General features: G+C 44.0%; 1 protein-coding gene across 6 annotated transcripts in view; it reads right to left on the bottom strand.

Annotated features, from left to right (window-relative positions):
* RASGRP2 (RAS guanyl releasing protein 2) overlaps positions 1–12,666 on the bottom strand; it is a 1,629,940-nt gene that overhangs the window by 1,009,234 nt on the left and 608,040 nt on the right. For all 6 annotated transcript variants that reach the window (XM_073605066.1, XM_073605065.1, XM_073605067.1 and 3 more), the window contains exon 8: positions 11,356–11,472. In XM_073605066.1, the coding sequence (XP_073461167.1) occupies positions 11,356–11,472 (117 nt within the window). The remainder of the gene's footprint in view (positions 1–11,355; positions 11,473–12,666) is intronic.

Raw genomic sequence — 12,666 nt, 5'->3', positions numbered from 1 at the left:
CTGAAAAGTGTCAGGTCACCATGAGGCTAGGTGACAGATGCACACCGTTGATGTGAGGGTAGCGGTCAACTGGTCAAGTGCGCGCCCAAACCTTTTCCTTGCTCGAGCTGAACTTAGACACCAAGAAGGCCTCTTCAATCGATTGGAAGGGAAGTGATATAAACGACACCACACAGCACGTTGGATATCGATATATATTCTATTGTATGTTATATATGGCAACAATTCATTATACATCATTAGGGGCAAACCAAGGGGCGGTCCCTTAGCTTATCCAATCACAAGAGTACAAGTATCACAAGTTACATGGTATATGACATATGTGTAAAGACAATGATATTTCTGCTATATGACGTGCTTAAAAAGTACCTAACAAAAATACCCAAAATTTCCTTATCAAAATATATTTTTCTTAGCTTAATTCCGAGAAAAGGGTGTAATATAGAAATAACCTTTTAAGATACTTTCGATAAGGTGCCGTTTGGCATTAGGCCCAGACTTGCGGTGGGATGTTTTAACTTGTTCCCATACATATTCACAAGAATTGTCACTGCAAGTTTTCTGTTTTTGCAGATAGCTGGCTTAGTAAAATTTCCACTTAAACATTGTCAAAGCCTTGCATAAAAAGCGTTTCACCTATCTTGTATAATAAAAAGAATTTCAGGCCTCTTATCAAAAATATATAGTGAACCAAAGTGCAGCCATTTTCCTTACAGTTGAGATCAGGAGTGCACCGTAAGGCAGTGGACCCTATGGCTGACTGCTGCGGATGGGAGTCCGGGTGGTAAGGAAGGCAGGGCCGCTGGAACACCAACACGGATCCCACTGAGGTTGGAGCGTAGGATTCCCTGGGATGCGGAGTCTAAGAGCCAGCAGGTGTTCACCAGAGCCTCTAGTGGTGAGGATGGACTGGGCTGCAACTGGCTCCAGGTCACGACCCCCACGGTCCCCCAGCTCACACCCACAGTAGGCAACAGGAGGATAGGGATAGTAAAGGAATACGCCATGGTCAGGGCCACAAGCAGACAAGGACAACAGAGTTCACACCAAGGTTCAGGGTCACAGGCAAACAGGGATAGTCAGGGACACGCCAAAGGTCAGGGTCACGAGCAGACAGGAATAGCTGAGAACACGCCAAGGTCGGTAACAGAAACAAACGTAGAGCACACGGTAGGCAGGAACAGGAAGCCAAAACACACAAAGGTTGATCAGCAGGGCTGGCCTGCAGTGCAGAGGTTAATATAGAGTTATCTGATAGGAGCTGGGGTGGAGCCATGCTAGAGGAGAGTTAATAAAAGCAGTCAGGTGAGAGTCAGCTGGTCTTTAGAGATGAACACATGGAGACAGGTAAGCTGACAGACAAAACTCTATTGCATAACCATGACAGTACCCCCCTCTTACGAGGCCTCCCCCTTTCCCGTCTGGGACCAGGTTTAGAGGGGAACTTCAAATGAAACTTCAACAGACGAGGTGCAAAGACCTCAGAAGCCTTGATCCACAACCTCTCCTCAGGACCAAACTCCTTCCAATGCACGAGGTACTGGAGAATGCCTCTACAGAGTCGGAAATCCAAAATTTGGCTAACCTCGTACTCCTGATTATCCTCAGAGAACGGCGCTGCGGTAGAGAGAGGATGAGAGTACTTACTGAGGACTAAATTCTTCAGAAGGGCAACATGGAAGGAGTTAGAGATTTTGAGGCTTTTGGGAATCTGGAGCTTGAAACAAACCGGATTCTGTTTAGAAGTTATGGTGTACGGACCAATGAATCTTGGGGCAAATTTGAGAGAAGGAACCCGGAGTTTGATGTTCCTGGTGGAGAGCCAGACTTTGTCTCCTGGCTGAAGAGAAGGTGGCTTACGCCTGCGACGGTCAGCAAAACTCTTGAATTTGTTGGCTGCTTTCTGGAGGGAATCATAAACGTCAGCCCACCTGGAATTGAATGATTCCTGAACAGTAGCCAAGGCTGGAATGTTGGAAGAACAGGTCATAGGAAGAGGGAGTTGAGGATGTCTTCCATAAACAGTGATAAAGGGTGTTTTCTGAGAACTGACGTTGACATGATTATTGTGGGAGAACTCTGCCCACGGGAGTAGTGATGCCCAATCATCGTGATGAGCCAAGACCAAGGTACGGAGAAAGACCTCCAACTCCTGATTAACCTTCTCAGTCTGGCCACTGGATTGGGGATGGCAAGAAGAGGTAAAATCCAAGGTAATGTTGAGGGATTTGCAAAAGGCTCCCCAAAAACGGCACGTAAACTGAACACCCCTGTCCGAAAAGACATGGGAAGGAACACCATGAAGGCGGAAAATCTCTCGTACAAAAATGGGAACCAAGGTAGAGGCAGAAGGGAGACCAGGAAGAGGAACAAAATGAGCCATCTTGGAGAACCGATCAATTACCACCCAAATGGTTGTATTATTCTCCAACAGTGGAAGATCGGTGATAAAATCCATGGCGATGTGAGACCAGGGCTCCTTAGGAATGGGCAAGGCCATAAGAAGACCAGCAGGGGCTTGTGTGGAAGATTTAGACTGAGCACAGACATGACAAACCTTAACGTAATCTTTAACATCCAAGCGGAGGTTAGGCCACCAGTAGAGACGACTGATGAGCAGGAAGGATCGGAGGAACCCAGCATGACCTGCTACCTTGGAATCATGTCCCCAACGAAGGATCTTAGCTCTTAGCTCCGTGGGAACAAAGGTCTTGCCAGGAGGAATTTTTGATTCCAGGGTGGTCGGATGGGCAACAATGCATGAGGTCGGAATGATCGGCTCAGGATCAGGGGTGGACTCCTCGTCCAAATTGTCAAATGACCTAGAGAGCGCATCAGCCCGACTGTTGCAGGAACCAGGTTTGTACGTAATCGTGAATTTAAAACGAGAAAAGAAGAGTCTCCACCTGGCCTGTCTGGGGTTCAGACGTTTAGCATTCTGTAGGTATTGTAGATTCTTGTGATCAGTAAAGATCGTAATGGAGTGAGGGGAACCCTCCAAGAGATGACGTCACTCTTCCAACGCCAATTTAATTGCGAGAAGTTCCCGATCACCAATGGCATAATTTCTCTCTGCCTAAGAAAAATTTTTGGAGAAGAACGCACATGGTTGACGTCTCTTCTCAAAAAACTGAAGAAGCACAGCTCCCACCCCCATCGAAGAAGCGTCTACTTCAATAAAAAATGGGTCCCCAGGATTTGGTCTCCTCAAGAGAGGTCCAGAAACAAAGGCCTGTTTCGGACCGTGAAACGCAGAGACAGCCTTGGGAGGCCAGTCTTTGGCATTCGCACCCTTCTTGTTTAAATCAATAATAGGCGCGGCAATGGAAGAGTAATTCTCTATGAACTGCCTGTAATAATTTGTGAAGACAAGAAAGCGCTGTGTGGCCTTGAGGCTAGCAGGAAGGGGCTAGTTGGTAATGGCCGAGACCTTTCTGGGATCCATGCGAAGACCCAAACTAGAAACAAAACATCCCAGAAACAGGACCTCAGGACATTCAAAGGAACATTTCTCCAGCTTGGCATAGAGATTATTCTGTCTAAGGCGCTGAAGTACGGTGCGGACATGGTTTCTGTGAGCAAGCAGATTTTCGGAAAAGATGAGAAGTAGATCCCTGAAGATTTCATTGACAAAGTTCTGGAACACAGCTGGAGCATTACACAAACCAAAAGGCATAACCAGGTATTCGTAATGACCGTCCCTAGTGTTAAACGCAGTCTTCCATTCATCACCTTCCCTTTTCTAATGAGATTGTATGCACCTCTGAGATCCAACTTGGTGAAAATGGAAGCCCCCTTCAACCTGTCAAATAGCTCAGATATTAAATGTAAGGGGTATCGGTTTTTAATAGTCACTGCGTTTAACCCTCGATAGTCGATGCAGGGTCTGAGGGTACCATCCTTTTTAGCAACAAAAAAGAACCCTGCTCCTGCAGGCGACGAGGATTTCCAGATGAAACCTCTCTCCAGATTCTCAGCGACATATTCAGACATGGTCTGGGTCTCTGGAATGGACAGAGAGTAGGTACGACCCCTGGGCAGAGTTGCTCCAGGGACAAGGTCAATGGCACAGTCAAAAGATCTGTGGGGAGGAAGCACCTCAGCAGAATTCTTACAGAACACATCCCGGTAATCGCTGTATGCCGCGGGAAGATCAGAAGATACGGATGTGGTAGCAATGGGAAGTCTCTCCTTGGGGACCACCTTGAGAAGACAGGATGAGAAACACGAAGCCAGGATCTGCCCAGAGACCCAGTCCACATGTGGAGAGTGGAGCTGTAGCCAAGGAAGGCCCAATACAATGGGAGTAGAGGCCTTGGGTAGAATTAGGAAGGAAATCCACTCCTGGTGGAGTATCCCTACCGGCATCCTAATAGGTAAAACGGAAACGGATAGGGCCCCCTGGGAGCACAGTGCCATCAATTGCCGAGACTACCAGTGGTGTAGCGAGGGGAGAAAGGGTAAGCTTCATAGAAGAAGCAGTTCTCCAGTCCATAAAATTGCCGGCAGCCCCGGAGTCCAGATATGCTAGGACCGATTGGGGAGAAGGGCCTACACGGAAGAAGAAGACGAGAAGGTGATGTTTCTGGGTCCAATACTCCACCTTCTAAATGTATTAGACCCGATTGTTTCCTGGACGAAGCGAGCAGGAGTCACGAAAATGTCTCTTGTCCCCACAATAAAGACACAAGCCCAGAGTTCTGTTTCTAGCACGTTCTTCGGGGGTTAGTCTGGTCCGGCCCAGCTGCATAGGTTCTTCAGCAGGCAGAGGATGCTCCACAGGGTGACAGGCGAAGAGTTCTGGCTGACTAGGACCTAGGGGGTGCTGGCATCTTTTTTCTAGGGACCTCTCCTGGAAACGAATGTCAATCTGATTGCACAAGGAAATTACATCGTCCAGACCAGCGGGGATGGCTCTTCCTGCTAATTCATCCTTCATTTGGTCAGAGAGGCCATGTAAAAAAGGTTGCGACCAGGGCCTCATTGTTCCAGCTCAATTCAGCTGTGGGGATACGGAACTGAAGCGCATATTGTCCCACTGCACAAGATTCTTGGCGAAGGCGTAAAAGGGTACTAGCCGCTGAAGAAACCCGAGCTGGCTCCTCGAAGATATTATGAATATGAAAAAGCTTCAAGAAGTCGGACAGGCTGGAAACCACCGGGTCATTTTTCTCCCACAGGGGGGCAGCCCAAGCTAAAGCTTCACCAGAGAGGAGGGAAATGATATAGGCTACCTTAGCCCGATCAGACAGAAAGTTTGAGGCTGGAGCTCAAAATGAATAGTGCATTGGCTGAGGAAGCCCCTGCAGGCCTTGGAATCCCCAGAGAAACGGGACGGAGCTGGCAGTAAATATGAATGTGTGGCTGCAACAGCTGCAGCTGTTGATTGTACTTGAGGCTGCAGGTTCGGGTTTCCCAAGGAGGCCTGGAGCTGCTCGAAGCGGGAAGCCAGATCCTTAAGGAATCGCATCACCCGAGTCTGATTACATTCCTGGGTCACGAGTCTGCGAACTATGCCCTGCAATGGATCGGCTGCAGGAAGTGGCACGTCAGCCGGGTCCATGGCTGATCAAACTGCCAGGTCACTTTGAGGCTAGGTGACAGATGCACACCGTTGGGATCAGGAGTGCACCACAAGGCAGTGGACCCTATGGCTGACTGCTGCGGACAGGAGTCCGGGTGGTAAGAAAGGCAGGGCCGCTGGAACACCAACACTGATCCCACCGGGGTTAGAGCGTAGGATTCCCTGGGGTGCGGAGTCTAAGAGCTAGCAGGTGTTCACCAGAGCCTCTAGTGGTGAGGATGGACTGGGCTGCAACTGGCTCCAGGTCGCGACCCCCAGGGTCCCCCAGCTCACACCCACAGTAGGCAACAGGAGGATAGGGATAGTAAAGGAATACGCCATGGTCAGGGCCACAAGCAGACAAGGACAACAGAGTTCACGCCAAGGTTCAGGGTCACAGGCAAACAGGGATAGTCGGGGGGACGCGCCAAAGGTCAGGGTCACGAGCAGACAGGAATAGTTGAGAACACGCCAAGGTCGGTGACAGAAACAAACGTAGTGCACACGGCAGGCAGGAACAGGAAGCCAAAACACACAAAGGTTGATCAGCAGGGCTGGCCTGCAGTGCAGAGGTTAATATAGAGTTCTCTGATAGGAGCTGGGGTGGAGCCATGCTAGAGGAGAGCTAATAAAAGCAGTCAGGTGAGAGTCAGTTGGTCTTTAGAGATGGACACATGGAGACAGGTAAGCTGACAGACAAAACTCTATTGCATAACCATGACAAAAAGCGCAAATAGTCTCTCACCAAACTTCTACTAACACGAGATTAGCAGAAGGCGCCCAAAGGGTGGCGCGCTGGCTATTGAACTTCCGTTTTCTAGTCCCGTCGTACGTGCTGTACATCACCTCATTCTTGACGGTCGGAATGGTGTGACCGTGTGTATACAATACAAGCTTGAGCGGAATTCCGTCCGAAAAAACATCCAAGATTTCTACCAAGGAAATACCACTCGTGTGTACGCGGCATTAGAAGAAAAATTGTTGGAGTCTGTAAAAGACTTAAGACTGGGGCGGAGGTTCACCTTCCAGCAGGACAACGACCTTAAACATACAGCCAGAGCTACAATGGAGTGGTTTAGATCAAAGCATATTCACGTGTTAGAATGGCCCAGTCAACGTCCAGACCTAAATCCAATTGAGAACCTGTGGCTAGACTTGAAAATTGCTGTTAACAGATGCTCTCCATCCAATCTGACAGAGCTTAAGCCATTTTGTAAAGAAGAATGGGCAAAAATATAACTCTCTAGAGAGCAAAGCTGGCAGAGACACCCCCAAAAAAACTTGCAGCTGTAATTGTAGCGAAAGGTGGTTCTACAAAGTATTGACTCAGGGGGGATGATTCCAAATGCACCCAACACTTTTCACATATTTATTTGTAAAACATTTGGAAAACCATTTAAAGATTTTCCTTCCACTTCACAATTATGTGTCACTTTGTGTTGGTCTATCACTTAAAATCCCAATAAATACATTTACGTTGTTGGTTGTAACATGACAAAATGTGGAAAATTTCAAGGGTAATGAATACTTTCATGGCACTGTATATATACTTTTTACATGTGTTTTTTTATTACTTTATAAATGTTGTTTCACATGATTATATATGTGGTATTCAGGGTTAACTACTATAGTGCTTCACTTCTTTTAATTTTGTATACCACATTCGCAATGACCCGCTGCGGTTTGGCCGCAGCGCGGGTGCAGTGCAGGATACCTGCAGTTATCATACGGGTTTATAATTCTATTATATCCTGCATTTTGGTGCATTTTCTGAAAGCACACCAAAAGTCCTGCATTCTGCATCTTTGGTGCACTTTCAGAAAACGCACCAAAATCACTGAACATAATAGAAGTCCAAGTGTGTATATTTATCTATGTGTTTGTGTATATGAATGTATGTATGTGTGCTTGGATCACTTTTCAGATGCATTTGATAGGAGGTGCAGAGGTGATATGTTGCTTCCCCAACGCCTGTTTTAACCCACTAAATGCACCATCATCTTACCGCAACCGTGTGCAATGCACGCTTTTGTAGGGTGGTTGCAGTGAAGCCCCATTCACCTGGGGGAATACTTCCTGCCACGTCCAGAGCATATGCATGACCCTGGCTGCTGCATCTGCAGCTAAAGGGGAGCAGTTGGGGGATGCTAAAAATGTCTCAACCGCGTCGTTTTACCTTCCTTCAACCTCATGGAATAAGCCCTTTGTCCACATCTCTGTGGCTGTGTGCAGCATGTAAGGCAGCCCATTCATTTCAGCAGGCTGTCCTACCCACAGAAACACAGGAAAAGAAGTCCCCAACCCCTTTTTTAAGATCCTGTCATACCGAAAACACACTGTGATTGCCAATGTGTGAGGGTACTGTTAATTAGGTCCGATTTCCATCCGAATTTTTGGCTGAATTCAGAACTGAAACGGACTAGAAGACACATAGGACTCCTGTGCAATTGAAGAATAGTAATAATATCCAATATTCTTGTATCTCAAGGGCGTTTCCGGAGGAATAGTATTGATAGTCAGACTGACTTACAACAAAGTGTGAATTTATTGTCATACAGTTGGCATCATAAATACAATGTCAAAAGTATAACAGTTCAGTTGAGTGTAGGTAAAAATATATGAAATAGAATAAATAGTGATGTAGCTGTAATAAGCTTATGAAAGCATGTGTGGTTCATGACTGCTGCCATCTGTCTCCATGCTGTCTTGTGTAACCAAAAAGAAGCAGGAAGTGACATTGCTTTCAGTTCCTGAGAGATTGCAGCTGTACCAATTTATCAAAGGGTTTGTGCAATTGACAGGAAATTGGGCAGTCTTCTCTGTTTGTGTGCCTCTCTCCTTGAGGGTGTATGTGTCACCTTCAATATTGAAGTGTTAGCTGTATATGTTACATGTAAACGTCATAACCTCACCAAAACTCAGAACCATGTATGGCACACATAATGCCATCCTAGAGGAGGTACTAACACAGATCCTTATATGTATTTTGATTGACAAGCTCACATGTATCACTCTATACTTGTAGTAATGTGCTGATTATGTAACATAACTACTAAAATGAACACATACTACCGACTTTAACTACACTAAGTAAATACATACTAATATTATTAATTATGACTGAGACTATGCTAATCCCAATTTAACAGTATTTAAACAAATATGTATTATTCCTCTAACTACATAAATACTGGTCTATTATGGACCTCCCTTGACATTCTATACTAGATACCTTAAATGTCATTCTCAAACTAGCTACACCAGAAACTAGCATATTACTGACTCATCTTCAGGTGCAGATCTATTTTACTGAACATTTGATCAAGGTCATTTACACATACTATATTTATTATGACTAATCATAAAATCAAATATGTTTTGCAAGCTTGCCATGCTGTCCCATGCTGCTTGCAGCTGTCCCAGAGCTGTGTGAGCAGGCTCCATTGAGAGCCGGTCACAGTCTCCTTACATGCAAATTGGATGCGGGAAATCCAGCATCCAATTTGCAATGGTGTTAACCCAGCCTTAGACTGGCGTGCCTCAAGACTGAAAATTAATTTTAAGGGTGTCCTGACTGGAAAAAGGTTGAAAACACAGCTCTACCTGATATGATGGAGCTATCGCAAGGGTCCCTGACTGGTTTGTGAATTTTGGCCAGGGCATAGAATACAGATACCTTCAGATGACATACCTTCAAAAATTCCACTGTCTTTGTCTTCACTTTCCAGATCCAATGGCGCTTGCAAAAATTCTTCTTTACCTCCACACCTCTATTCAACAGATACTATCCAATTCCCCATGTATATGGACACTAGTGGTTGTAATCTACATCAAGAGGGGCTTTCACAAGTGAATTCAGTGTATAAACATTGTGTGGACCTTGATTAGGTGTAGGGTAGAGCGCAGAAAGTTTTTTCTATATATCGTCTAATACACTTGACCAAAATGCATACATTTTATGCATTTCCAATTCCAGTTCCAAGTACTTTTGTAGGATAGTAGAAAAATAGGAAAGTAAATAAAGGACATGTATAGGGGTTTATCATCATTGGTTTTGCCTGCACTTGCCTGCGTGTCCTATAGTATTGGGGGTGGTTTGAAAGAGATTCCCCCAAAAAGTGTTTCGAATTCTAAAACTGTGTATAAACACAGTTTGAGCATTATGCTATAGCTAGCAAATTTGCCTGTAGGAAAATACTATTCTTCATAGCTTATTGCACGTTAGATTCAGTGGCTGTTCACAGCTGCGTCATTCCCCTGGTACAAATGTGTCCAATTGTAAATAGTGTAAATGTTACCGTGAAATGCAAGGCAAATGCTGTAAAATATTACTGCTGTAAATGTCAATAAAAGATATATTGGGTGGATTTTACAGTGAATTTTTCATAAATACAAAATATATTCAGTGCCTAGGAAACTACCACAAGAAATTGATAAAATAAAAGTGATAATAATATTAATAATAATAATATCATTAATAATGCACCCTAAACCAAAAATCTCCCAGGAGCTGGAGTCAACATATCCCCCCAGGACAAGTAATAATCCAAATCACACTACTTCCAGGAGTGACATTGGACACATGAATCGGAAGTTACACCTATACTATATGTGAATTTTACCTTTCTACTCATGTAAGTGCAATTTTATTTACATAAAGTGATTTACAGTAAACTGTTTACAGGTTACTACACTATGAGGCTTCTTTATTTATAAACTTCCCTGGAGGTATTTCAGTGCTACCTAGGTGACTGGATGACAGGTCCAAGGAGGAGAAAGATTAATATTGAATGCTTGCCTAGACTCTAGGCTGTATATGGGTCCCTACGTTTGTGAGAGTCAATATCTGCAAGAGAGGGACACAGCAGTGGATTTTGATGGTGATGTTTTAAATGCACTAGTGGTATTAACTGAATAGGGTGCTATACTTTTTGATTATATGTATGCACAATTCTACACTTTTTCTCTTTGTGGTGTTTTTAGAATAGTATTCTTCATTGTTTGTGGCCCTGTCTTCTATCTGGGAGGATATATGGAATAGAAGATTTCCTGATGAGGAGAGTTAAGAAGAGGGAGAGTGACATCTAGTGGCCAATAATATATATGTTTTTAAGACCCATTTACACTGGAGGGTCTAATTGGTAAGAGTTCACTTTTACCATCGTTTTCACTGAAGTGGAGTTTATAGTGAAGATGCAAGTATTTCAAACTAAGTTTGGTAATTTGGGATAGTTTTTGGTATACTCCAAGAGATAGGAGTAGAGTGTGATTTGAATCTTTCATAAATATACCCATAGTGTATTGGTAGTTGATTATATGCAGGACTAAAAAATACAATAAAAAAAAAGTTGTTTTTAGGTTGGTAGTTGCAAAATATTTCATACGAATGCAAGCATTACACACAACTAAATGATCAGATAAGAGACCTATTTCCCCTCCTCCAGTGGAGAGGGAATGGATCTCCTCTTTCATTTTTATGTATGGCTCTGTAGATGGTTTTATTTAGAAAGAGACCGGGTGCGAGTGTGTGTGTGTGTGTGTGTGTGTGTGTGTGTGTGTGTGTTAAAATGCAATGGGTATTAACAAAATAAAGATTTTATATAAATAACAAAGAAAAACCTTTCAGTGTCAAAATTTAAATTTGAACAAATAAATCATTTTTGATTGTGAACTATTTTAGTTAAACTATGACATTGAGTTCAGTACTTAGTAGTTACAACAACAAAAAAGTTACATTACAGCTGAGCACACAAAGCATCTGATATGATGAGTTGAGTGTAATCTTAAATTACCTTGATGGTCTCTGTACCAACATGGGTCTGTGTTTCTTTTAGGCGAGAGATAGAGCTATGACTGAGGCCACCAACAACAGACATAAGGGTGTTAAAGTTTTGTAGCTCTAGAAGTTTCTGCAATAACAAATCTAGTTGTGAGGACATTTAAAACACATGTAACAAACTACTATAGTGAACAAGCTTACTTTTTTTGTTAATATATATATATGGCTTTTTTTCTCAAACAATAGGTGCTGGAACTTAACCATGGCCCCACAAAACCCCTCCCCCTACACACACCCTCCAAATCATATCAAATAGTGGGTGTGTTCAGTCAAATTTCACGAAAACAGTAGGAGGGTCTTAAAGGGGCATTAAATACCAGGATTGTATTGCATACAGAGGGCAGAGCTGTCATTTGTAAACACAGAAACCAGACTTCTGTGTTTACAAGTGATTGTGGTGAGCAGGCACCAAAGGGTCTGAGCCAGAGGTGGTGGAACCGAGTTCCACCAAGTTCCCCCTGAAAAAAAGCCCTATATATATATATATATATATTTTATTATATCTTTTCATGTGACAACACTGAAGAAATGCCATTTTGCTACAATGTAAAGTAGTGAGTGTACAGCTTGTATAACAGTAAAACATAAGACACTAGCACTCAGAGGGTTAAGAAAGCAGTGCTGCAATGAATAAAAAATTACATAGTCAATGATGAGTTTATTCAAAAAAGCAGCTGATAATAAACCACAGTACTGTTCACTTGTAGTAAAGTAAAACACAAGAGGGGGAGGGGGGCTTACACAGTCTACGGCCGTCCACTGAGCAACGAGGAGCTGAACAAAAATCTCTATGTTTATTTGTATATCCCCTGAGCAATGAGGGGTTAACATTGTGGCTAGTCTTATCCCGCCCCCCAGCCTGGCCAAAAAATGTCCCCGCCCTTTTAGATTATGATTATTTAAACCCCCTTAATTGCCTTTTTTCCTGTCGTCAAGGCAACTTTAATCCAACACTCATCCAGACACCATCATTATCATCCGTTATGGGGCTTCCACCTCCTGGCAATCTCTGACAGCTTTGCACAGCTTGCTATAGCCTTTCCAGCTTGTCAGCCCACACTCTCCAGCAGGCTAGACATTCCCACAGTATATGTCACCATATCAGAATGCATTGCATTTGAAGGATTGATTGTCAGCTGTTTCACTAGCTGGGTTGCAGCATCGGCTTGCACTGGGTGAAGGAGCATTCCCACAGCTGATCCATCCCAGCCGCATCGGTCTTTCCCCCTCCCTTGAGTCAGTGTCTCTGCTGGTCTGACATCAC

The sequence above is a fragment of the Aquarana catesbeiana genome, linkage group LG11 (genome assembly GCF_042186555.1).
Source record: "Aquarana catesbeiana isolate 2022-GZ linkage group LG11, ASM4218655v1, whole genome shotgun sequence".
NCBI lineage: Eukaryota > Metazoa > Chordata > Amphibia > Anura > Ranidae > Aquarana > Aquarana catesbeiana.
Note: the sequence above shows the minus strand (reverse complement) of the source record. Positions and strands in the feature narration are given on the sequence as shown.